This window comes from Podarcis melisellensis, assembly GCF_964234715.1.
Source record: "Podarcis melisellensis genome assembly, chromosome: 17".
In the NCBI taxonomy this organism is placed as follows: domain Eukaryota; kingdom Metazoa; phylum Chordata; class Lepidosauria; order Squamata; family Lacertidae; genus Podarcis; species Podarcis melisellensis.
Window position 1 is genome coordinate 31,638,905 of NC_138534.1, and position 26,232 is coordinate 31,665,136.

General features: G+C 44.6%; 2 protein-coding genes across 2 annotated transcripts; both read right to left on the bottom strand.

Moving 5' to 3' along the window:
* Window positions 1–2,911: 2,911 nt before the first annotated feature.
* LOC309360033 (S-adenosylmethionine synthase-like) lies at window positions 2,912–17,079 on the bottom strand. The gene is made up of 9 exons (XM_081894575.1): window positions 16,849–17,079; window positions 15,847–15,924; window positions 11,849–11,971; window positions 10,380–10,492; window positions 8,758–8,901; window positions 7,115–7,333; window positions 5,430–5,612; window positions 4,003–4,136; window positions 2,912–3,303 (listed from the first exon to the last, which is right to left on the bottom strand). Exons 1-9 carry the CDS (start codon window positions 16,919–16,921, stop codon window positions 3,201–3,203), a joined length of 1,170 nt encoding a protein of 389 aa, XP_081750701.1. The 5' UTR covers window positions 16,922–17,079; the 3' UTR covers window positions 2,912–3,200.
* A 2,227-nt stretch (window positions 17,080–19,306) lies between these two features.
* LOC309359671 (uncharacterized protein) lies at window positions 19,307–20,425 on the bottom strand (the record flags this gene model as incomplete). Its single annotated transcript, XM_081893548.1, has 1 exon — window positions 19,307–20,425. A coding segment is annotated over one exon (426 nt), but the record flags the coding sequence as incomplete, so codon positions are not given.
* Window positions 20,426–26,232: the final 5,807 nt, after the last annotated feature.

Sequence of the window (26,232 nt, forward strand, 5' to 3'; positions counted from 1 at the left end):
GGTTGCATTACAATAAAAGTCGTCCCCTCTGTACACGAAGGAGTTGTCATTCTCCATTTTCGAGTCTATGGTCCCTAGGCCACGAAAAGCGCCTCTTCCGCCAGAACGCAAGCCGGCTTCTGGCGCCCTAGCCACGCCCATCGCCCCGCCTCCTTCCAGAGTTCGAATCAGCCTCCTATCTGTGCTGCCGGCTTGCTCTGGTATTTGCCGCGCCCACGCTTGGTGTATCCTGTAGCTCTTGCTGCAACCGATGACGAAGTGCTGCAATTCTGATGATGCAATCGCATATACTCAGAGCATGGGTAGGCAAACTAAGGCCTGGGGGCCGGATCCGGCCCAATCGCCTTCTAAATCCGGCCCGCGGACGGTCCAGGAATCAGACTGTTTTTGCATGAGTAGAATGTGTGCTTTTATTTAAAATGCACCTCTGGGTTATTTGTGGGGCATAGGAATTCATGCATTCCCCCCCCCCAAAAAAATATAGTCCGCCCCCCCCCACAAGTTCTGAGGGACAGTGGACCTGCCCCCTGCTGAAAAAGTGTCCTGAGCCCTGTACTCAGAGGGCTTCTGTAATATTCAGGGACCCCGTCATAAGCTTCTTAACCTGCAGCCCACTACTGTGCTTGCTTTTCGCGGAAGGAAGTCCTATTGATTTCAATAGGTTTACACCCCCAGTAAGCGCGCATAGGATAGCAGCCCTAAGAATAGCTTCGCTGGTTCGGATCAATTGTCTATTTCATCTTTCTGGTTCCAGCCGCCAGCTAGATACCCCTGCATGTTCACAAGCAGGACAAAAACGTCATGGCCACATCCTGTATCGGGTACAGGGTATTATGAGGTACACTGCCACTGAACAAAGGGTATCCATTTGGGTATCATGCCAGCAAGGGTTGCCAAACCTATTCTTCTCTATGAATTGCTCTAATTCTTCTAAAAAGCCAGCTAAGCTAGTGCCAGTGACTGTATCTTGTGATTCCAAATTAATATAAAATACCAATACAGTGGTACCTCTGGTTAAGTACTTAATTCATTCAGGAGGTTTGTACTTAACCTGAAACTGTTCTTAACCTGAAGCACCACTTTAGCTAATGGGGCCTCCCACTGCTGCCGCGCCACCGGAGCATGATTTCTGTTCTCAACCTGAATCAAAGTTCTTAACCTGAAGCACTATTTCTGGGTTAGCGGAATCTTTAACATGAAGCGTATGTAACCTGAAGCGTATGTAACCACTGTAAACTCAAACAGTGCATTTCAGTGATATTTTGTGCTGCCATACCATGACTGCAGATCAAACATTTTGAGTGCAATGTAGTTTTTCTTTCCAAAGAGTTACCACTTAACATCCTGCCACAGGCAATCTTTCAGCCACTGCAATATCTTACTGCATCAGGCTAAGAGAGAGGAAGGATTGTAACCTAATTCTAGTAGAGCGTATGATTTGCAACCAAAAGTTCTCAAGCCCAGGCACCTGCTGTTAAAAGGATCACATAGGAGGCAATGTAAACAACACTGGATGAGACCCCAAAGAGCTGCTGTCAATCAGACTAAGAAATATGGGCTTTGATGGACAAATGATTCAACCTGTTGTAAGGTAGCTCCCTAGGCGAGTTCTTCCACTGCTCCTAGTGCAAGAAAACAGGTTACTGTATAAGACTTGCCCAAATTCCCCTTTGAACAGGGAATAATTTCTTTTGCAAAAGAAAATCATTTTGAGCATGATCAGAGACCAGAAAGCATTTCACCCATAGTTAATAAACAAAACAGAAACTTCACTCACCATGGGAAAATAAATGCATACAAGACTCTTAATACCAGGGTCATGGGTTTGAACCCCCCATTGGGCAAAAGATTCCTGCATTGCAGGGGGCTGGACTAGATGACCCTCGTGGTCCCTCCCAACTCTACAGTTTTATGATTCTGTGTTCCAAGGCAAACATCTCTTAGTATCAGGTGTAAAACAAACGGAATCTGTGGCTCCTGAACCCAACCCAAAGAGAGGACTACTTCGTGTTAGTCCTGCTCTACAACTATCCCTGTTAGCTGAATCGGAAAACCGATTTGGCTTATCTTTTAAATATTTGGGACAAAATACTTCTGCTAGTTACAGCTGCAGAAAAGAGGGGATGCATGGACTGTGTTTGCCCATTATTCATAAGCCTGTTGATTTGCCTGGAGAACTGGTGGTGAAAGAGTGGGTATATGTAAATTTTCCTGATTTAATTTGCCCTCCTCCAGCTGCTTTTGCTTTCATGAATATACACTTCAAACAAGCATCCATACTGCTTTGCCTCATTGTACCTACCTACACGGGATGCGGGTGGCGCTGTGGGTTAAACCACAGAGCCAAGGATTTGCCAATCAGAAGATCGGCGGTTCGAATCCCCATGATGGGGTGAGCTCCCATTGCTCGGCCCCTGCTGCTGCCAACCTAGCAGTTAGTTCAAAAGCACGTCAAAGTGCAAGTAGATAAATAGGTACCGCTCCGGCGGGAAGGTAAACGGCGTTTCCGTGTGCTGCTCTGGTTTGTCAGAAGGGGCTTCGTCATGCTGGCCACATGACCCGGAAGCTGTACGTTGGCTCCCTCGGCCAATAAAGCGAGATGAGCGCCGCAACCCCAGAGTCGGCCACAACTGGACCTAATGGTCAGGGGTCCCTTTACCTTTACTTTACACACACACACACACACACACACACAAACATTTTTTTTCTTGCATTCCCATTCCACCTTTCTTCCATCATGGAACCCATGGCAATGTATATGTAGTTCCCAGACAGTCGCCCATCCACACACAAACCACCCCCAGACCTGCTTAGCTTCAGTAAGGTGGTGAACTCTTGTTCTTTCATACTGCACCCTGGGACCTGTTCTACTTTCAAACCATTACCCTAATAAAAATCAATGAGGCACAGGAAAGTAATGAAGTTATATTTAAAAGCTTATAAAATGACTTATTCGCAGAAACTTCAAATTTTATTCCTCCGGACACTTTAGATTTGATTTCCTTCTTTCAAACCTTGCCCCCCTTCTTTTTGAGAGTCAACATTTTTAAAAATCATAATCTGGTTTTTCTGAAAAGGGTAAACCCAGATTCAATGCAGGGGTGAATACAGGCTGCATTTTTATGCCAACAATGTTGTGTGGATACTGTGAGTAATTTGTTGTATTCCACAATAAATGCCAATCTGGAAGCAACCTATAACTAGTAAACCAGCTTTTTAGGTTGTTCCCATGTAAATTCTTCTCTTCCAAAATGCCCGTAGCATGCAGTCTGTTGATAAATGGGACTCTTCAAGTTCAGTTCTCTGTAAGCAAAGAAAACACATTTCTGTTATCTCACAAGACTAGCAGAGAAATCCTAGGTGGCTTCAGAGCCACCACACTTCACATGAGGCTACTCAGAAGTAAGGGGAACAGTGTAGAAGCACCTGCACAGATCAGGGCCTGTCTGAGAGGTAGGAATAGTTGGAACCCGCAGCTGCTATGTAAGCTCTGTCTAAACTGTTTCATTGCTGAAGCTCCACATCTTGAATGGGTCAAGTAGGGGTTTTTTTACTTTTAACCTTCTTCCTTAAGGGTTTTTCAGATGGCGAGCTCTTTTACCTTTTCCTCACATGACTAGAATAAACAGAAGGGAGTTCCGTTCCATTCAGATAAATGGACTGGATAATGGTAGTAGGGACAAACGCTCCATCATTTCAGACCATTTTATTCCAATCATCTGAGATAAGAATGGAACTTAGGTTCTCTAGAAGGTTTTCCTGATTAGTTTAGAGCTCTTAGGGGTCCTAAGTTGGGCTGAGCCCACCTGGTGTAGCACGGGACTAACAAACGCTATCTAAAGAGTCCACAAGCAAACTCTTGTGGCGGGTTGAATCCTGACCTCTCTTCAAAGTGAGAAATCCACTGGGTGCACTCTTAAGGCGAGGACACGTTCTTGGTCTCTCATCTGAAGGGAAAACTTTACCGTCGGCATCCAAAGATCCATTTTTAAAAGGACAAACCTTATGATTGGCCCAAGGCGAAGGTCAAAGTTCTTCTGAATGATATCCAGTAGCTCATCTTCTGATCTGTCCGAAGTACCGTAATGGAACACTGAGATGGACAGTGGGTGACTCAGTCCAATAGCGTAAGACAGCTGTAGGATATATAAGTTGTAGCTGAAGAATATTTGAGTTCATATGAACTGATAGCATTACAGCTTGGGATCTGTTCCTGGTTACTTTATCAGTCGATACCTGAACCGGGGTTGCCCTTGTCTAAGTCCAACACCTTCTCTCCACCACACCACACCGACTGTTTTTAAACCACTTTGGATGTAAGTGTGAAGTTTCATTCAGAAAAGGGACCCCTTAATAATTAGGTGATTTGAGGAAACACTGGTATAATCTGTGCTATCCATAATACCAATGTGAGGCACAGCAGTTATGTACTTAGGTACCCATATCCCCATAAAATTAATACATTTTATGAATGCAATTAACCCCTGCTGTTTATCACCCAGTTGAAAAGATTTCCACAATACATGCAGCATTTGTAACATCGCAATGGCTCCCATTGACTAAGGATGCTGACTGGAAGATAACCTTGATTCACAAATAGAGAATCAGTAACAGCTATAGAAAAATCCAAGGGGAGGAAAGTTGCAAACAGTTCTTAGAATATTTCAAGCAAACTCTATCAAGGGAAAGATTTGGTGCTACTCAATGAAGACAGCCTAGGACAGTTTTTCACTATCTCCTCTAATGAGACTTAGGCTGTGCACACATTGCTGGCTTAAAACACCATTAGGTCATGCTTCTTCTCAGCTCAGATCAAATTAGGTTTTGGGAACAACAGATCAGAAAAGCAGCACTTAGTAAGAAACAACAGGATAGATATGAATGTCTGTACTGGGTGGTGCTGTGGGTTAAACCACAGAGCCTAGGACTTGCCGATCAGAAGGTCGGCGGTTCGAATCCCCGTGACGGGGTGAGCTCCCGTTGCTCGATGCCTGCTCCTGCCAACCTAGCAGTTCGAAAGCACTTCAAAGTGCAAGTAGATAAATAGGTACCGCTCCGGCGGGAAGGTAAACAGCATTTCTGTGCGCTGCTCTGGTTTGCCAGAAGCGGCTTAGTCATGCTGGCCACATGACCCAGAAGCTGTACGCCGGCTCCTGCGGTCAATAAAGCGAGATGAGCGGCACAACCCCAGAGTCGGCCACGACTGGACCTTATGGTCAGGGGTCCCTTTACCTTTTACCGCTTCCCAAACGACTGGTGAGAGCTCACTGGATGCAGAGTAAACAGCAGTGTGTACACCACCTAAGGTTATCCGCGGTGCAGAGTCAAGCAGCACTCAGCATAAAGGCTTTCCTCCAAACATACTGGGTTTCATCTCTGTTGTGCATTTTCCCCACATTTGGTCCAAGGCTCCACTGGCCCCCTCTTACCTGCACCAATACTCTCCTGCAGAGGCCTGCTTTCACCAGGGACTTGGCCACCCAGCGAGCTGCATAGGCTCCTGAACGATCAACTTTGGAGGGATCTTTCCCCGAAAAAGCACCCCCTCCATGAGCTCCCCAGCCTCCATAAGTATCCACAATGATCTTTCTGCCAGTCAGGCCAGCATCAGCCTAAAAAGAAAAGAAATACAATTTTTAAAATAAAATTTAAAAAATCAACAGGATGTTTACTTTGCTAACAATACGTGTGTTGAATTCATCTCTCAAGATCATAACCACTTCAATATGCCACTGCAGTGTAAAAAAGCTGGCACCGGGACTGCAATCCCGTGCCCACTTACCTGGATGTAAACATACATCAACAGGCATACTTTGGAGGAGGCATGTATAGGATTCCACTACAATAGGGATGGGGAGCCTGTGCCCCTCCAGGTGTTACTAGACTACAAATCCCATCATCCCTGACCATGCTGGCTGGGGCTGGTGGGAGTCAGAGTCCAAGATATTATGATAGCGTGGTTTTTACATGGTTGCAAATGCAGATGCCAGCTATACATTGAAAGCCCAGTACTGGGTGGATTTCTTCTCACGGTCCTTTCTCTCTAAAAATCCCACCCCCAGTGCTGTTATTTGCCCTAGGAGCTACAACATACAGATATGACATGGGAAAGGACATTGTTTCATCTTCTAGGAAAGCAGAGGCTATTTTTGAAGACCAGTTCCTGGAACCAACAGGAGGAGAGCTCTAGCGCTCAAGTCCGGCTTGTCAATTTCCCACAGGCATCTGGTTGGCCACCGTGAGAACAGGATACTGGAAGGGAGAGGGCATTTGTTTTAATTATTTTTTGCCCTCTGCTGTCACATTGCACAATGGCAAAGTAAATCTTTATGTCAAGGAAGAACATTTTTGTCCTCGAAGGAAGCAGATTATACACACACACACACACACACACACACACACAAAGTGGTACCTTCCAATAACCCCAAAATCTAGGAAGAAATTTGGCAAATTTGGTAATAATCCCAAAGTAATGTTTTTAAAGTGCTACTCCCTGGTGGTCATCTTCAACCATAGTAACTGTATTTTTTTAAAAAACCTACTTTAATCAGAGATGGCTGTTGCCTGTCCCATTATACCAGCTTGACATATTACAAATATATAATATTTGGCCCAGCCAGATGGGCATGGTATAAATAAATAAATTGTTTGTTTGTTTGTTTTTCAGTATCCTGTTTTAACGGTGACCATATACCCATTCCTATAAGGGCTATATAGTTCAAGGAACAATAGTCAATCAGGAGTTTTCTGCAGAGCATACATGTATCACACACGCACAAACTTTTTGGAGTACAAATGTATTTTTTAAGCAGCCTCAGGTTAAAAGGAAACTTCAAACAAGGGTAGAAATTTAAGATTTAAATCAAGCAATAGCCTGGTATCCTTGCTGTACTTTGTTTGTTGCATCTGGGTTGTGTTCTATCTCATTTACTGGCTTTGGCAAATGCCTGTGTCCCCCCCCCCCCCCCCGCAGATTGACATTTGTTCTGATTCAATGGTGAACAGCAGTTTCCCCAGAGAAAGAGGCAGGACAAATGGAAAACCAGTCAGATTCATGCTCTCTCTCTCTCTCATTATTGTATATCTAGAGGTTTGGAGGTTAGGGGTACAATACCTTAGGACCACCTGCTAGAAAGGCCTTACTCGGCAGGAGGTGATAGACTGTGTTTTCATCCAGGTATTTCGCTGGAACCACTTCTTTCACAACTTTGTCCATCAGCTCTTTCTGTATTTTCTGCAATGGCACCCCAGGAGCGTGTTGTACGGAAATGACCAAGGTGTGCACCCGGATTGGCTCCAGCGCACCGCCGACATCTCGGTATTCCATAGTGACCTACAAGATTGGCCGTTATATCTCTGTATATAATTTAATGTATATAATTTAAACAGTTATATCTCTGGCTTCCGCCACTTTATACAACTCTGCTGAACAAGTCTGAGTTACTGTTTTCTTTTTCGTTTATCTTCCGCTATCTTATGTTGCATTATTTTCTTGCATCCGGATCCTAAAAAGTAAGTTCCACCAAACTCCCAATAGAATTTTTCTATTAGTCACTTTAATTTTCCTTTTACTGCAATGCAGACATGAATCAGTATAAACAATAAGAACATAATGAGAGTGTCTGGATCCAGCCAATGACCCATCTGGTCCAGCATCCTGTTCTCACAGTCGCTAACCAAATTCCTGGGGGAAGCCTGGAAGCAGGATCTGATGACCAAGAGCACTCTCCCATCCTGTAGTTTCCAGAAACTGATATTCAGTAAAATACTGCTTCCAGCAGTGAAGGAACACAGCCATCAGTGTCAGTAGCCACCGACTACTTGGAATATTGTGCAGAGAATGCTATCCTGGTATATCAAGAAAGATTCATCAACCTGCTGCTAACCAGCTAGCAAAGGGGACACAGGTGGCGCTGTGGTCTAAACCACTGAGCCTCTTCGGCTTTCCGATCGGAAGGGTAGCGGTTTGAATCCCCGCGACAGAGTAAGCTCCCGTTGCTCTGCGCAAGTAGATAAATAGGTACCACTGTGGTGGGAAGGTAAACGATGTTTCCTTGTGCTCTGGCTCCCGTCACGATGTTCCATTGTGCGCCAGAAGCAGTTTAGTCATGCTGGCCACATGACCCGGAAAGCTGGCTATGGACAAACGCCGGCAAGAAGAGCACTGCAAACCCATAGTCGCCTTTGACTGGAGTCCTTTACCTTTACCTAACCAGCTAGCTTACTACAGTAATAGTCAGGATTGATGGGCTGTTGCTTTTTCAGTGAAAGCTACAGGATAAGCAATGCTTATTCAATCCAATCTGCAGGACAGAATATCAGATCAGCATTCTGTCCTGCAGAAAAGAAAGCAGCAGTCACACAGATCACTGTGACTTTAGCTGGACTGGGACACAGGAAGTCGCCTTGGCCGCTTTGAGAACAGGATGCTGATGTGGAGGAAGGGCCTTTGGCCTGACCCAGAAGGGCTTGATTTATGTTCATAGGGTATGATTCAAACAGACGAACAGTTTGTTGGGTGAAGCTGTAGAGCCCAGCAAAAGCTCGATACCACTTGGCTCTGCCAGTTGTCTACACTGGGCCAGGGATGAACTCTAGCCATATGTTGATTGTTTACAATATTCTAGCTTCAACATAGCATTGACCATGTTCACATGAGCATTCGAATGGGTAATTTCAATGGGACATAAGCACTTCTCACTTATTTCAGACTTCAGCTCTGCTCATTATATTTGACAGTCCTCGGTATATACCAACCTGTGTTTTTCCATCGGGTCGAAGCCAGGTCAAAACTCCAGTTCTCTCCAGGGATTTAATCTTTGCGTTAAGTTTGTGCGCAAGCAGGATAGTTAGGGGCATGCACTCCTCAGTTTCATCGGTGGCATAACCAAACATCAAGCCCTGCGTTAGAAATCACATGGCTATGTTTACCATAAGCATATTGGCTTCTTCTACAGCTTCGAGTGCAGATCAGCAATACAGTCATACCTCTTGTTACGTTTGCTTCATGTTACGTTTTTTCAGGTTGCGTCCTGCGGCAACTCGGAAAAGTACCGGAAAGGGTTACTTCCAGGTTTCACCGCTCGCGCATGTGCAGACGCGCAAAATGACGTCATGTGCAAAAGTGGCGAATCGCGACCTGCGTGTGCGCAGATGCGCAGGCGCAGGTTGTGTTCCTTTCATGTTGTGAACGGGCCTCCAGAACGGATCCTGTTCACAACCAGAGGTATCACTGTAAAGCAACACATGCGCAGGTAGAGGTGAGGCAGCTAACCTCTTCCCCTTCTTTCCCTCTAAAATTGAGCTACAATTTCCAAGAGATCCGCTCCACTTCCCAGTGGGGAGGAGTTGCGGTGGACCGCGTGGCCACCCACTCCCCACCGGGGGCGGGGGACCTTGTCCCCCGTTGCCTGGGGGATCCTGGCCACGTCAGAGCCTGGCCAGCCAACCCGCTGGCTGGGGGGGCGTGGCCGGGGCCGTTTAAACAGAGGAGCGAGCCAGAGGACTTCCTCTTTGGCTCGCTTCCTCAATCACCCACCCTCCCTCCATATTTTGCAGGTTAGGCAATGGCCTTGCTATGGACTTTGGTTGGTCGCCTTGGTTGTCCGAGGGGCCTGGTAGGAGTTTTTCCACTTGGCAAATTGGCATTGGCCACTTGGTTTTCGCCTACCTCGTAGCAATCGTCACAACTTTGTTAGGGTTGGGGTTAGGCATTGTTTGACCTTGTGTGGGGGAGGGGAGGTGTGGCCATCACCTGTCCCTCCATGCTTAAGGGTATTCCGTTAAAGGAATCCGGGGGTGTTGATCTAGTCTGAAGCCTGGCTGGGGGGCTAAGGCCTTGACACCACCCCGACGGGAACACCAGGGGGAGCTTGAGTTGGTCCGCATCGACAGGGCTCCCCCTACCGGTGGCTTACCCTTACTGGGGACTTAATGCGCAATGGGCAGGAGTCAGATATAGTCAGGTCCAATCAATGCCTCAGCCAATACCGCTCACATTCTGTAATTTCAATAAAGTTGTGGCCAAAATTTGCCCAATAACATAAACCTAATATCCGTGTCCTTGTGTGAGTTATTTCCAATGAGGGGGGGCTGCGGGGTCTCGACACGCAAACAGCTACAGTTCCCAGAGTGCTGAAGAATCAATCACCCTTCCAGGGAACTCTGGAAATTTGAGGTCAGTGAGGAGGATAGAGGGCTCTCCTAACAACTTTCAGCACCCTTAAGAAAATACAGTTCCCAGGATTCTCTGGGGGAAGCCATGACTGGTAGTATGATACTGCCTTAAATGTATAATGCAGGTGGGGTCACAGACAGAAAATGTAGGGGCCTGAAGTGCTTCATAGAAGAGGGTGGGAACCCAAACAGAAGCGTGTTACCTGGTCTCCAGCTCCAATATCATCCCCAGTCTTCCCCTCGGTGATGGCTTGTTTGATCTCATGGCACTGCTGCTCCAGGGCTACCAGCACAGTGCAAGTCTTGTAATCCAACCCTGTGAAGTGAATAGCAAGCCACAATAACGGGCAACTGGCTTGGACGCAATGGCCTGGTTGGCACATCACACCAGTGCTTGGAATGAATTAATTCAAATTAACTAATCACTGAATTAATTCCAAAAATCTCTGAATGACACCTGCAAGTAGTTTGTATGATTTCCAGGTGAACTGAACATTAAATTCCTTTTGTGGTGGAGTTTTGCATGGTTTTCAACTCAATTTTAATTCTAATTCAGCATCTCTGTATCTTTTACATCTGGATTTCATTACACTTAACTCAGTGTTTGATGGTGGCCAATGCACTTACCATTTTCACCTAAACATCATAATTGCTGGGAAAATAAATAAAACTCACTGAGTCATAGGAGGAACAATTGTTGCAATCAATCTCCTTTTAACCATTTAGACACATTGTACCGCACAGGCTGTCACTAATTTTGAGTAGGATTCAATCACATTCCAATATATTCAGGTTGCGTAATTTAAATTGATGGTGAGGTCTTGCGCAACAAATCTGCTACCATAAAATATCTGACTTTTTGCAAAAAAAGGAAATGATGACTAAATGCACTGGAAACTGTGGGCTAACACTTGTTTCAACACAACTTCGTTGAATCTTCCCGGAAACAATTCAGAACAAATGCTCATTAAATAGCCAGTGTCATCCAAGCTATGTATAAACAAATCAAGTTGAATGCTCAATAAACAGGACATCGGAAGTGCCCTTTATTTATAACCCGAAAGCAGGATTCAAAACAACTATTACTAATACTAATAATCTTACAACAGCACATAAAATATAATTAAAACATCAGAAAGCATAAACATCTCAACAGTCCTCAGTTTTCTCCAAAGTTTCTGCTAGACAAGACAGTACCTTTTTATTGCTATCTTAAATGTCAGACATGCATACCTTCCTCTAGATTGCATCCACTATTGTCACATCACTGAATGCAAAAAAATAAATAACAATGTTTGAGGAACAAGCCAATGCATGCATGTTCCAAAGCAGGCATATGCAAACTCTGGCCCTCCAGATGTTTGGGACTACAATTCCCATCATCCCAGCTAGGGATGATGGGAATTGTAGTCCCAAACATCTGGGGGGGTGGAGTTTGCCCATGCCTGTTCCAAAGAGACAATGCTCCTTATAACATGTAGAAGCTGCTTCAGACTTCTCATTTCACACAACACCTTTTACAGCAGTTAGTGAAGCTTGTTAAGTGAGTAGATTCTAGGTAGAATAACATTATAGTCACCGAGAGGCTCTGATGAGCACCTACTTGTTTCCTCTTAAACAGAATCCATACTTGGTCTATCTCCAGTGGCTTATTCAAGTTACCACAACCCACCTTTGGAAGAGTCATCATAACCAATCTTCTGGAGGGTGTCTCTCACTACTTGCTGGTAATCAATGATAGCTTTGGAGGTAATTTCACCACATAGCAAGATCATCCCAGTTTTGGCCACACATTCTGCAGAAACATAATTCAAGAAAGCTAGTTATATACTGAGATATATATACACACACCCCAGTATGCACACACATACACACCCCAAATATTTCTTTTCCCCAATATAGACAGTGTGTACCTATGTCCCTGCTTGTATCTTTAAGGCACATATCCACTCAGAGTAGGGCCTTGTCCAAATGGAACATTCTTCTTTGTAATGGTGACGACTTGCAACTAAAGACCTTTCAATTTGGGGGGGGGGATTTGCATTTTGAAGGGCATGTTGTTGTTGTTTAGTCGTTTAGTCATGTCCGACTCTTCGTGACCCCATGCACCAGAGCACGCCAGGCACTCCTGTCTTCCACTGCCTCCCGCAGTTTGGTCAAACTCATGCTGGTAGCTTCGAGAACACTGTCCAACCATCTCATCTGTCGTCCCCTTCTCCTTGTGCCCTCCATCTTTCCCAATATCAGGGTCTTTTCCAGGGAGTCTTCTCTTCTCATGAGGTGGCCAAAGTATTGGAGCCTCAGCTTCACGATCTGTCCTTCCAGTGAGAACTCAGGGCTGATTTCCTTCAAAATGGAGAGGTTTGATCTTCTTGCAGTCCATGGGACTCTCAAGAGTCTCCTCCAGCACCATAATTCAAAAGCATCAATTCTTCGGCGATCAGCCTTCTTTATGGTCCAGCTATCACTTCCATACATCACTACTGGGAAAACCATAGCTTTAACTATATGGGCCTTTGTTGGCAAGGTGATGTCTCTGCTTTTTAAGATGCTGTCTCAGTTTGTCATTGCTTTTCTCCCAAGAAGCAGGCGTCTTTCATGGCTGCTGTCATCATCTGCAGTGATCATGGAGCCCAAGAAATTAAAATCACTCACTGCTTCCATTTCTTCCCCTTCTATTTGCCAGGAGGTGATTGGGATCAGTGCAAGAGCATAGGTTCTGCAAATTTTTGAAGGGCATAGGTTCTGCAAATTTTAATTGGTTCAATAATTAAACAGTTTAGGCTGCCCTTCTAATCTCATAGGTCTGTCATGCATCCTGATTTCTCTGGACATTAACGGGATTTCAAAGGTGGAGCGTTATGTGACACCATAATTCAAAAGCATCAATTCTTCGGCGATCAGCCTTCTTTATGGTCCAGCTATCACTTCCATACATCACTACTGGGAAAACCATAGCTTTAACTATATGGGCCTTTGTTGGCAAGGTGATGTCTCTGCTTTTTAAGATGCTGTCTCAGTTTGTCATTGCTTTTCTCCCAAGAAGCAGGCGTCTTTTAATTTCATGGCTGCTGTCACCATCTGCAGTGATCATGGAGCCCAAGAAATTAAAATCACTCACTGCTTCCATTTCTTCCCCTTCTATTTGCCAGGAGGTGATTGGGATCAGTGCAAGAGCATAGGTTCTACAGTGACTCTGTACGTGAACTTCTGCCTTAATAACCATTTATCATAATAACTCAAAGTCCAAAGGGTTATAACAGCTCTTAAGAAGCTCTTTGTAAGCAGTCCTCTGTGATCCTTGCTCATCTGGCTCCAAGCCAATTAATAATCAATAGCTAATAGTCTGTGGTCAATATTGCCTGCTATGTTTTGATATGCCCCCTTGGCTATAAGTTTCCAGCCCTTGTAAATGATACTGACACAACTTCTACATGAAATTGAAGGGTGTAGGTTCTGCTGTTATTACTAATCCTGCAAATTTTAATTGCTTCAATAATTAAACAGTTTAGGCTGCACTTCTAATCTCATAGGTCTGTCATGCATCCTGATTTCTCTGGACATTAACGGGATTTCAAAGGTGGAGCGTTATGTGACATGTTACCTGAAAAAATGTTGTTTTCAGGAAGAGAATAATTTAGGGAGAAATCGGCAAGGGCTGGTTTTCACTCAGCATGCATGGAAGGGAACTATAAAGAGTGACTCTGTACGTGAACTTCTGCCTTAATAACCATTTATCATAATAACTCAAAGTCCAAAGGGTTATAACGGCTCTTAAGAAGCTCTTTGTAAGCAGTCCTCTGTGATCCTTGCTCATCTGGCTCCAAGCCAATTAATAATCAATAGCTAATAGTCTGTGGTCAATATTGCCTGCTATGTTTTGATATGCCCCCTTGGCTATAAGTTTCCAGCCCTTGTAAATGATACTGACACAACTTCTACATGAAATTGAAGGGTGTAGGTTCTGCTGTTATTACTAATCCTGCAAATTTTAATTGGTTCAATAATTAAACAGTTTAGGCTGCCCTTCTAATCTCATAGGGCTGTCATGCGTCCTGATTTCCCTGGACATTAACAGGATTTCAAAGGTTGAATTGATGCCCGGGGGAATTTCCGAGAGGCGGCATTAAAAGAAAAAATTCTCAAGAACTCCAGAGTCTTTAACAATTTGTGCGGGGTCCTTTTTTTTACTTTTTGAAATATAGCAACCCTATAATCCCAGTGTCGTAGGAGTATGTCCCACTGGATTTACTTCTGAGCAAGCATGGTTCGGATTGCACTGTAAAGCTATAATTCTATATCCCCTTACCCAGGAGCAGGGCTATTTTTTCAACCAAAACTTGCCAGAGCTCAGTTCTGCCACCTCTCAAGTGGGCGCCATTGCCATTCGAAGAGAATGAGGGCGGTGTTCATGGTGAGTTCTGGAACCTCTTTTTTGAGAAAAGCAGCACCGCCCAGGAGTATACAATTTTGTTTTTGTTTTAATGGACGCGGGTGGCGCTGTGGGTTAAACCACAGAGCCTAGGACTTGCTGATCAGAAGGTCGGCGGTTTGAATCCCCGCCACGGAGTGAGCTCCCGTTGCTTAGTCCCTGCTCCTGCCAACCTAGCAGTTTGAAAGCATGTCAAAGTGCAAGTAGAAAAATAGCTACTACTCTGCCGGGAAGGTAAATAGCATTTCCGTGCGCTGCCCTGGTTTGCCAGAAGCGGCTTAGTCATGCTGGCCACATGACCTGGAAGCTATACGCCGGCTTCCTCGGCCAATAAAGCAAGATGAGCGCCGCAACCCCAGAGTCGGTCACGACTGGACCTAATGGTCAGGGGTCCCTTTACCTTTACCTTATAAAATTCTGCTATAGAGCTTTTGTTTGCCAATTGGTAAAATAATTTCAGCATTAGCCCTTTTGTTGTGTACTGTCTCCAACACCTAATTCCTAGTAGCATGGAGGCCTTAGCTTAAAGGTCCTGCTGTCCACTGTGGAATCTTTGTCTAGAATTTGCAGACACTGGGCTTGAAATGTTTAAATTATGATGACTCTTTGCAACCACTTGGGATACAATTACAACACAGGGGGAACACCTCTTTGCTGCTCTCCACCCCCCCCCCCTTTATAATTAAACTAGGCAGACAATGCACTATAGTTCTGGGTAATGTTGAATAGCTTAGGCTCTAGAATGAAGGTTGCACAAATGGACACACATATAATAGTGGTAGTCTGCTGTACAGAAGTGAGGAGTCTTGCTGATGTTCTCCATATTCAGTTTCTTCCCCCTGCCTTATTGTTTAAAAAATAAATATAAGCATTTTGGCTGTTCACCTACTAAAATAGTCAGAAAAATAGATGTTACCGGGGTTCAAAATAGTGCAGAAATGGACAGAGGAGTTGTGCTGACACAGGAAGTGGCCAATACATGCCAATAATAGTTGCCCAGCTGCAGTACACCAGGTGCTTCAAGCTGAAGTGGATGCATCACCTTGAGAGGGAGAAAGGGAATATTTATTTTCCCAGTAATAAAGCTTATCGTTGGGGAAAGGCCATTTCTTCCTCAGTAATGAACACCTGCATTTTTTACTGCACACTTAAAAAAAACAAAACCCTGCAAAGATGTAACAAAACACAAAACAAAAACCCTCTATAATTTGCTCTGCTAGGCCATAGATGAGACTTACCACAAGCAACCTTAGCATCTGGATCAACCTTAATATGAGCATCAAGAACAGCATCACTGATCTGGTCACACAGTTTGTCTACACGGGTGGAAAGGAAAAAAACAAAAATAAGCCATTTAGTTGTCAACTATATAAGAACAGGCTGCCTAGGCTGCACTAGTTGGCCTGGAAGCCAATCCAGGTGGAATCTACGCACATATAAAAAATGTTCTGAAAATGCTTTTTATATATATACAGTGGTACCTCGGGTTAAGTACTTAATTCGTTCCGGAGGTCCGTACTTAACCTGAAACTGTTTTTAACCTGAAGCACCACTTTAGCTAATGGGGCTTCCCGCTGCGCCGCCAGAGCACGATTTCTGTTCTCATCCTGAAGCAAAGTTCTTAACCTAAAGCACTATTTCTGGGTTAGCGGAGTCTATAACCTGAAGCGTATGTAACCTGAGGTACCACTGTATATATATAAACATTTTCAAAAATATACTGCACTTAAAACACACTTAAGACTTTTATTTGCAGCTGTCTAGGTGAGTCGCCATATTATTATTATTATTATTATTATTATTATTATTATTATTATTATTATTATTAAAAAGAAACATTTTTTCTGAGCTTTTCAGAGGTCACAATACCCTCCACAAGTACATCAAACATCCACTGGGGTTTGCTAGAAAGCAGTTATATAAAGAAACCACTGGGATAACATTTTTTAAAAAAGGGAAATTCCCTTATTCCGAATAGGATTCCTCTCAAGAAAAGGGAAAAGTTGACAGTTTTGCTTTTAAAGAGTTCAAAGCAAGACCGTACCCATCACTGAGCAAACATAACAAGCACTAAACCTGCTGTATTAAAAACAGTGGAGCAAGAATTGAAAATATCCATGGTTGGAAGCTTACTCTCTTCCATTCCTTCGGAATCTGGAGGCCTCAGACGAGGCTACTGTATTAGAAAGTTCCATTTTGGATTCACCAGACTGCTGGACAGGAAAGCCACATTCACTCACCTGAATGTCCCTCGGCAACAGACTCAGACGTGAAGAGGAATCTCTTCTCTTTCAGGGCGACGTTATGTGACATGTTACCTGACAGAAAGTTGTTTTCAGGAAGAGAATAACTTAGGAAGAAATCGGCAAGGGCTGGTTTTCACTTAGCACGCATGGAAGGGAACTATAAAGAGTGACTCTGTACCTGAGCTGCTGCCTTAATAACCATTTATCATAATAATCAAAGTCCAAAGGGTGATAACGGCTCTTAAGAAGCTCTTTGTAAGCAGTCCTCTGTGATCCTTGCCCATCTGGCTCCAAGCCAATTAATAGTAAATAGCTAATAGTCTGTGATCAATATCGCCTGCCATGTTTTGGCTGTAAGTTTCCAGTCCTTGTAAATGATACTGACACAACTTCTACATGAAATTGCTACACCATACTGACATATGCCTTCCAGAAATCCCATGTCCCCTAAGCACCTAGCAGTTTGAAAGCAGTTGCAAGTAAAAATAACACACACTACAATGAACAAAGATTGTTCTTGTGTTGCTGTAGGTCATGTTAAAGTTCTGGGGGACTTGCACCTCGCAGATAGAGCAAAGTGGCTTTGTGTGTGCAAGGGAAAAGGCTTACTTTTGTGTAGGCATAATAAACTGAAAAATGATCATGCTGAGCTATGGATGAGAGTGTCAGGGCTCCTAAGGTCAAGAGCAAGAGGAGGAAGACCTTGAATTTGGCTAGATCACCATCTGCTGGCAAACAACTTCTGTGCTCCAGGCTTAAAAGGGGTTACCGAGAAGAAGTATCCTACCTTATGCATCCATATCCGTCCTTTTCATATAATATGGGTCAGCCTGTCGAAGGGGCAGGCAGAAGCCAAGCTAACTTTGCGAAAGGATTATCATACTCTGTGGAGCCCTCTCTCCTTTTCGCCTCTGGGCACCGTTGCATGAGGGCAAAGGGGGAGAAGCTCGCGAGGGATGAGCAGAGATGAAGAGAAATTCCCTTTCAGGCTTTGAAACTATTCTGATGATGGATTCATAGTATTGTGGAGCTGGAAGGGACCATGAGGGTGACAAATCTCCACTCACACATGTAAACAGAGAGGAGGGGAAAGCGAGCCTAAGGCTTTTCCAAGGTCTACCCCAACCCCCAGGGACACAGGTGGCGCTGTGGTCTAAACCACAGAGCCTAGGGCTTGCCGATCAGAATGTTGGAGGTTCGAATCCCCGTGACGAGGTGAGCTCCCGTTGCTCGGTCCCTGCTCCTGCCAACCTAGCAGTTTGAAAGCATGTCAAAGTGCAAGTAGGTAAATAGGTACCGCTCCAGCGGGAAGGTAAACGGCGTTTCCATGCGCTGCTCTGGTTCGCCAGAAGCGGCTGTGTCATGCTGGCCACATGACCCGGAAGCTGTACGCCGGCTCCCTCGGACAATAAAGCGAGATGAGCGCCGCAACCCCAGAGTCGGTCACGACTGAACCTAACGGTCAGGGGTCCCTTTACCTTTACCCCCACCCTCCACCCCCAACCAACCTGCTGTGCATTTAAAAGCCTCGTGACATGATGGGCAGCTATTCAACAGACAGGATTTGAAAGGACCCCGTTTTTTATTCACTAGGCCAAAGGTGCTTCCACCCTCCTGGCCCGCATATGGAGGACGCTCTGTTAATTGGGAACCGGACGTCCGAAAGAAAACCGTCATTGACTCTTAAGCCTCACGCTATAAAACCCGCCTCCTCGGTGTTTGGACAGGTGCGTTCCCCCTCCCCCTTGCTGGTTCTTTCGTCCCTTTACAGCTGGGGCAGCTCAGTCAATAGAACATGGAACTGTTAATCTCAGAGTTGTGGGTTTGAGCCCCACTGTGAGAAAAAGCTTCCTGCATTGCAGGGGCTTGGACTAGGTGACTCTCGTAGTCCCTTCCAACAGAGCTATGATTTTAAAGGGATGTTTGCCTGTTTTCCAGGCCCTCGTAATACACTGCAGGCAAGGAACAAAGCTAGCTACGACAGACAAAAACTGTGCTGTGCCTTTTATATAAAAGTAAGAAACAAGTGCTCCTGCCAACCTAGCAGAAAGCACGGCAAAGTGCAAGTAGATAAATAGGTACTGCTCCAGCGGGAAGGTAAAGGGCGTTTCGGTGTGCTGCTCTGGTTCACCAGAAGCGGCTGTGTCATGCTGGCCACATGACCCGGAAGCTGTACGCCAGCTCCCTTGGCCAATAAAGTGAGATGAGCGCCGCAACCACAGAGTCGGCCATGACTGGTCAGGGGTCCCTTTACCTTTACCTAGTAGCACTTTATAGACCAACTAAGTTTGTTCTACTATAAGTTTTTGTTTACACACGAAAGCTTATAGCAGAACAAACTTAGTTGGTCTATAAAGTGCTACTAGACAATTTTTTATTTTTATTATTTTTATTTTCAATTAAAATAAATGTTGAGGAATAATGTTGAGGATTAAAATAAATGTTGAGATTTACGGACAGATTTTCTGTGATCCAATTATTTCATAAATTATTTCATTACACCATTCCTTGATAATCAGCTAGTATGTTTCTTAAAAGGGCAGAAAGCAATTGCATTTCTCCGTAACATTATTCAATTGTACACAATCAATGTTTATGATTTTACATATTTACAAATTCACTGTTCTGCACATAATATGCAGTTTGTTCCACAATAAAGAAATATGGATTGATTGAGTGCTATTTTCAGAAGCTGAATTCTTTATTAATCTCAGTTTGCTACCTCTCAGACTCAAAGCTTTTAAACAGGTTTTAGAAATCATTAAGATGTGGTTTGTAGTTTTGATCCCAGATTTGCCATCTCAGTTTATTTGGTTTCAGATGTGGTTATTAAAAAAAAAAAGGAGCAGCAATCATTACACCAATCAGTCCAGCCTTCTTCAAAGCCAGCTTCCAAGCAGTCTACACTAAGTCCAAGAACATTCTGGAAACGTCAGAAAACACAAGTTCGTTTTTTATATACTGTATATTTGCATTTCCAATGCTAAATTCAGACATGTATGCGCACATTTCTCAGGAGAGTTCTTAAAAAGCAGGTACAGCAGCTAACATCTTGCACACAGGCCATGTTTCTCATATCGTATGGATTGCAACAGGACAGGCACTGAAGAAAGTCTGATGAAAAAATGTCCACGGTGCACCGTTCTCATAGCCTGGAGGGCTGAAATTCTTCTTCAAGGACCTCCTCCACTGTCGCGTTCTCATAAGCAGGAGGGGGTGTGAGGGGCTCCGGACGTTCTGCCCGCTCTTCAACACCTTTGAGTTCGTGGGTATCCAAGACAAATCGCTGCAGTTTTGGCGGCATGAGCAACCTGAGGCGGAACCGGGACTGTAGATCTGCCTCTGAGGCACGGCGTGGGCCTGGTGCCACCGAAACACTGAACGCCTCGACCACAGTCTCTCCGTGGGCAGGAGGCTCAATGACCACGCTGTACGGAGGGGGCTCCACTGGGGTTGTCCCTGGGCTGGAGGTGATGGTCCAGATGGTTGGTCCCGATAAGTAGCCCGTAGTCAGCACCTCCTCATAGGCCGGTGCCTCATAGGCCTCATTGTCTATGCTGGTAAAAGAGAGGGGAAGTAGTTAAAAACACAAATCATTATAATAGCTCCATGCTAGTCACTGAAGGCACCACCTTCCCATGCGAATACTTAAGAGAAAGGGAACCAATTGTTATTTGGGCAGTGTAGGATAGAGAGGGATAGAGAGACAGAGAGAGAGAGAGATAGAGATAGAGAGGGATAGACAGAGAGAGATAGAGATAGCAGTTGCATTGGAAGTAAGCATGGACACCGCAGGGATTTGAACCCCGTCCTGGGAACCAGGAGCGCCGACCACCAGTGTCTTTTGCTTTTTTTTTGAGCAATGCAACAAGGGGAAAAGCAAAACCTGAGAGAACATTCTGCTAATGTTCTCTCAGGAAAAAGAAAACCTGAAAATGTTAACTAGAGCTCTTTGGATAAACCTGTGAAGAGAAAAAAGAAAATAGGAAAAAGAAGTGACCAATATAAAAAAAGATTGCTTTGAAAAAAAGACAACTGAGTGATGGAATGTGAACTTACCTAAAGCAGCACAGTCCAAATGTAGGCGACTCTCACTACAGGTACACTGGACTCTGCGAAGCCTGAAGGAAAGAAGAGCTGGAAGAAAAGAAGAAGTCTTCTCCTACCTGCAAGTGAGCCTCATCGTGATGACATGGAATAGGGTCTCTTCTGACAACTCTATCACCGCAACCTGAAAGAGTCTTAGCACAATGAGTTGCAGATGGAACACAGTAGAGATTTTCTCCCTGGCCAAGCAAGGGATACTCACCTAAATGTCCTCCAGTCATGGAATACCATTTTGACCGCCATTTTATTTGAAGCTGGATAAGCCATTAATCTAGAGGGGCAGAACAGAGACATCTAGAATCACTAGTTTGTCCCCAGTAACTTTCCACCAATCCTACAGAAAACGGTTTTGTTTTTGTTTTTTGTTTTTTAAAAACAAAACAGCTTTTCTTACCACCATGACTTCTGTGACTCTGATGGAAGAGCTGGCTTCATTTGAGTGTTGCAGGATCTTTGGAGAGACCTGTGAAGAGACCAGCAGAAAAGAAAATGGGAAAAAGGAGGTAAAGGTAAAGGTAAAGGTACCCCTGCCCGTACGGGCCAGTCTTGACAGACTCTGGGGTTGTGCGCCCATCTCACTTAAGAGGCCAGGGGCCAGCGCTGTCCGGAGACACTTCCGGGTCACATGGCCAGTGTGACATCGCTGCTCTGGCGAGCCAGAGCTGCACACGGAAACGCCGTTTACCTTCCCGCTGGTAAGCGGTCCCTATTTATCTACTTGCACCCGGAGGTGCTTTCGAACTGCTAGGTTGGCAGGCGCTGGGACCGAGCAGCGGGAGCGCACCCCGCAGCAGGGATTCGAACCGCCGACCTTTCGATCAGCAAGTCCTAGGCGCTGAGGCTTTAACCCACAGCGCCACCTGTGTCCCGGAAAAAGGAGAGACCAATACAAAAAAAAATTGTCTTGAAAAAAGCCAACAGAGTGGTGGAATGTGAACTTACCTAAAGCAGCACAGTCCAAATGTAGGCGACTCTCGCTTCACGTACACTGAACTCTGCGAAGCCTGAAGGAAAGAAGAGCTGGAAGAAAAGAAGAAGTCTTCTCCTACCTGCAGATGGGCCTCATTGTGGTGACACGGAATAGGGCCTCTTCCGACATCTCAATCACTGCAACCTGAAAGAGTCTCAGCACAATGAGTTGCAGACGGAACACAATAGAAATTTCCTCCCTAGCCAAGAAAGGGATACTCTGAGAAACCTGAAGGAGAGATGAGCCGGAACAAAAGGAGAGAAGGGCTGGAACAAAAGAAGCAGTCTTCTCCTACCTGCAGGTGAGTCTCATCGTGATGACATGGATTAGGGCCTCTTCTGATGACTCAGTCACCCCAACCTGAAAGAGTCTTAGCCCAATGAGTTGCAGACGGAACGCAATAGAGATTTCCTCCCTGGCAAAGAAAGGGATACTCACCTAAATGTCCTTCAGTCATGGAATACCATTTTGACCGCCATTTTATTTAAAGCTGGATGAGCCATTAATCTAGAGGGGCAGAACAGAGATATCTAGAATCACTAGTTTGTCCCCAATCACCTTCCAACAATCTTACAGAAAATGAGATTTAAAAAACAAACAAAAAGAAAACAGCTTTCTTACCACAGCTTTCTGTGACTCTTGTGAAAGAGCTGGCTTCATCTCAGTGTTGTAGGATCATTGGAGAGACCTGTGAAGAGACCAGCAGAAAAGAAAATGGGAAAAAGGATAGACCAATACAAAAAAAAAAAAATTGTCTTGAAAAAAGCCAACAGAGTGGTGGAATGTGAACTTACCTAAAGCAGCACAGTCCAAGTGTAGGCTACTCTCACTTCAGGTACACTGGACTCTGCGAAGCCTGAAGGAAAGAAGAGCTGGAAGAAAAGAAGAAGTCTTCTCCTACCTGCAGATGGGCCTCATTGTGGTGACACGGAATAGGGCCTCTTCTGACAACTCTGTCACCGCAACCTGAAAGAGTCTTAGCACAATCAGTTGCAGACGGACCACAATGGAGATTTTCTCCCTAGCAAAGAAGGCATTCTCAGGGAATCCTGAAGGAAAGAAGAGCTGGAAGGAAATAAGAAGTCTTCTCCTACCTGCAGGTGAGCCTCATTGTGGTGACATGGAATAGGGCCTCTTCTGACAGTACTGTCACCGCAACCTGAAAGAGTCTTAGCACACTGAGTTGCAGACAGAACACAACAGAGATTTTCTCCCTGGCCAAGCAAGGGATACTCACCCAAATGTCCTTCAATCGTGGAATACCATTTTGACTGCCATTTTTGTTTGAAGCTGGATGATCCATTGATCTAGAGGGGCACAGCAGAGAGATGAGATTCAGACTTAAAGAACTTTCCTAAGAGAAATAATACACTTTCATGCAGGGTCCTGGAGTTGCTACATCCCTGAGAAGTCGCTCTGCATCTCCTCCTCCACAGGAGACAAGGACAAGCCACCTCTTTCTTATCATTGCCATCTGCAGCTTCATCCTCAAAATGCCTTCTTTGCTTTTCCACAATGGAATTGGCAACGTCACCTTCACTTTGCTTGTGGTTTTTATCTTCCTCAAATGCTGGCATGTTTGGGACCTTCTGGATTTAGAAACATCTCCAGGAACAAAAAAACCATCAACAATGTTTTGGAGCCTGTCTTCTGCAATTCCCCCATAGCTTCAAATTAGGTAAAATGCTGTGAGCCACGATGAGTGCCTTTTGCTTCTGCTTCTGTTACGTTGCTGTCCACCAAAATCTTGGCACACTCATTCTAAGGGATTTACAGGTCTACTAGATGCCACTCTCAGGGCTAGATGAAAAACAAAGAACTGATAACCTCAAGAAGGTGGTACACACAAGGACTTTCCAGACTTTCTAGCAAGAGACAAGAAGTAAGTATGCCTGCAATGCTCCCCAAATCCCTCCCTTCTCATCTCTCCTATTCCTGGCTTCAGTAAAAACTTATTATCAAAGTATTACTAAGAAGCGGACACGGAGCAATGGTTCCAAACTACAAGAAAGAAGATTCCACCTAAACATTAGGAAGAACTTCCTGACCGTAAGAGCTGTTCGACAGTGGAATTTGCTGCCAAGGAGTGTGGTGGAGTCTCCTTCTTTGGAGGTCTTTAAGCAGAGGCTTGACAATCATATGTCAGGAGTGCTCTGATGGTGTTTCCTGCTTGGCAGGGGGTTGGACTCGATGGCCCTTGTGGTCTCTTCTAACTCTATGATTCTATGATTCTACATTGCAGAGGGCTTTCAGTTATTGTGTTACCAGCTACACTTCATCAGCCTGGATCCACCAACATTTCTTGCTTCCAAGTCTTTCCTATGCTAAAGTCTTCCCAATCTTGACTTTTCTAGCTTCAGCAATGAAAACCTCACACTTTCCCTAACATCAGATGGCTTCTCCAGCTGCCTTTTAAAAGAAAAACTTTCCATTCCCCCTACCCATTTTTCACTGTGCTTTAAGCAAACCTCATATCCATCTATGTGCTTTCATGTGCTCCTTTTTACATCCAAAGACTAGTTAGTTTGAAAAGTAAGCAAAACTAGATTTATACTCTTCATAGTCCTTCATTTTCTCTTGGCTTCTCCAGTTTTCACGTGGGCTTTTTTGTTTTGGCGATTATCCTTAAAATCTTCATCTTGGTATTTTTCTGAGTTTTCAGTTTAGATTTTGCTTGGCTAAACTTTCTTTCGGGGAATTTCCCAAAGTCCATCTTTTGTCCACAAATGACTGTCCCTCTTTGATTAGGATTAATTCTTCTTTGGTCTTCTATTTAACAACAACAACAATAATTTATTATTATTTATACCCCGCCCATCCAGCTCGGTTTCCCCAGCCACTCTGGGCGGCTTCCAACAAAACACTAAAATACAATAACCTATTAAACATTAAAAGCTTCCCTAAACAGGGGAATTTTCTTTCCGTTTCTGTTTGATTTCAAAATTATTGCCTCTCCTAACACTTTTTAGACAGATATCTAATTAATACATATATATCAGCTCACAGGTGAAAATTACTTGTACCTCTTATTGAAGTTGTAAACAGTAATGTTTCAGTAGAGTAAAATGCCTTTGTTTACTTAAAAAAGCTAAGCTAAACTGGTTTCAGTTGTGTTTACAAACCTGTTTCCTCTTCCCCAGCCAGGTCTCTTTCCTAATCCCTCCACCCCTTAACTCCTTCAGCTTTGACCAGTGAGAGGGCCAACACCAGTACTACAGCCAGGGACAGGCTCACTCACTAGACTCTGGCTTGCTCCTTCCACCACCTGTTGGTCATAATGACACATAAAAAAGTCCCTTGCAGCATTAATACAGTGGGTGCAAATGTCTTCATTTCAGCATGCAATCATTGCAGGGCTCTGGTGATGAATTAGTATTTTCTTCCCACATTAATACATTATGGAAACAAATAACGTGTTTCACACTGTTCCTTTCATCTTCTTATTATGAAGGTGACTCCTTCGCCATTTCATCTTGACTCACACTTGAATAAACCTGCAAAAAGGTGTGTGTTTACTCAGAAACTAGTCCTGATATATTCTGTGGGTCTTACCCCTTTGTGTTTTTAGGATTTCAGTTGAAGATGTTGGATTGGGGAGGCATGTTCATCACTTCTTGGCATTTATTAACCCATTGCACTCTCGAGTGACCACCGTGAAAAAGGGCTGAGGGAAAAGCTATGGGAAGAAGGGCTGGCTTTGGACCATGGGCCTAGCCAAGGTGGCAGGGGGCAGGTGCCCCCCTCAATCAATAAAAATACTTAACAAACTGAGTTTCTGCCTTCCCTAACAAAAACCTGCCCCCCCATGCTTGGGACTCAGTGGGCCCCATTGAATTCTATGGAACAAAATAAACAGGCTGCAATCTGGGGCACAGCTGAAAAGGACAGCAGTGGTTTCTCACTCCAGACACTTGAGACTGCATACACACATTTTAGTTTAGAATCAATGGAGTCTAAGTGCTGGTGTGTGTTTTTAAATGTACAGGCAGCGACTGTTTTATGATTGAGGTGTGACCGTCATACACTCATCTCTGTGGACCTGGAAGTGGCCCGAAAAGGGGGTGGAACGAGACGGGGGCAGGGTGGAGCGGAACAGGGTGGGCTTATGCATGGTCTGCCAACACATGCGAAGACCCGGAATGCAACCCCCATGCAAACGGGCAGTTGCCAGTAATTGACACGGTCTAGACTGTAGAGCTATTGCACATCTTTTGTCTGAAAAGTGCTTCTTGAGATTGTGCACACCCTATGGGAGCAATTCACTGTTGTGTTATTATTGAATGTTCTATCAGCGCAAGTGG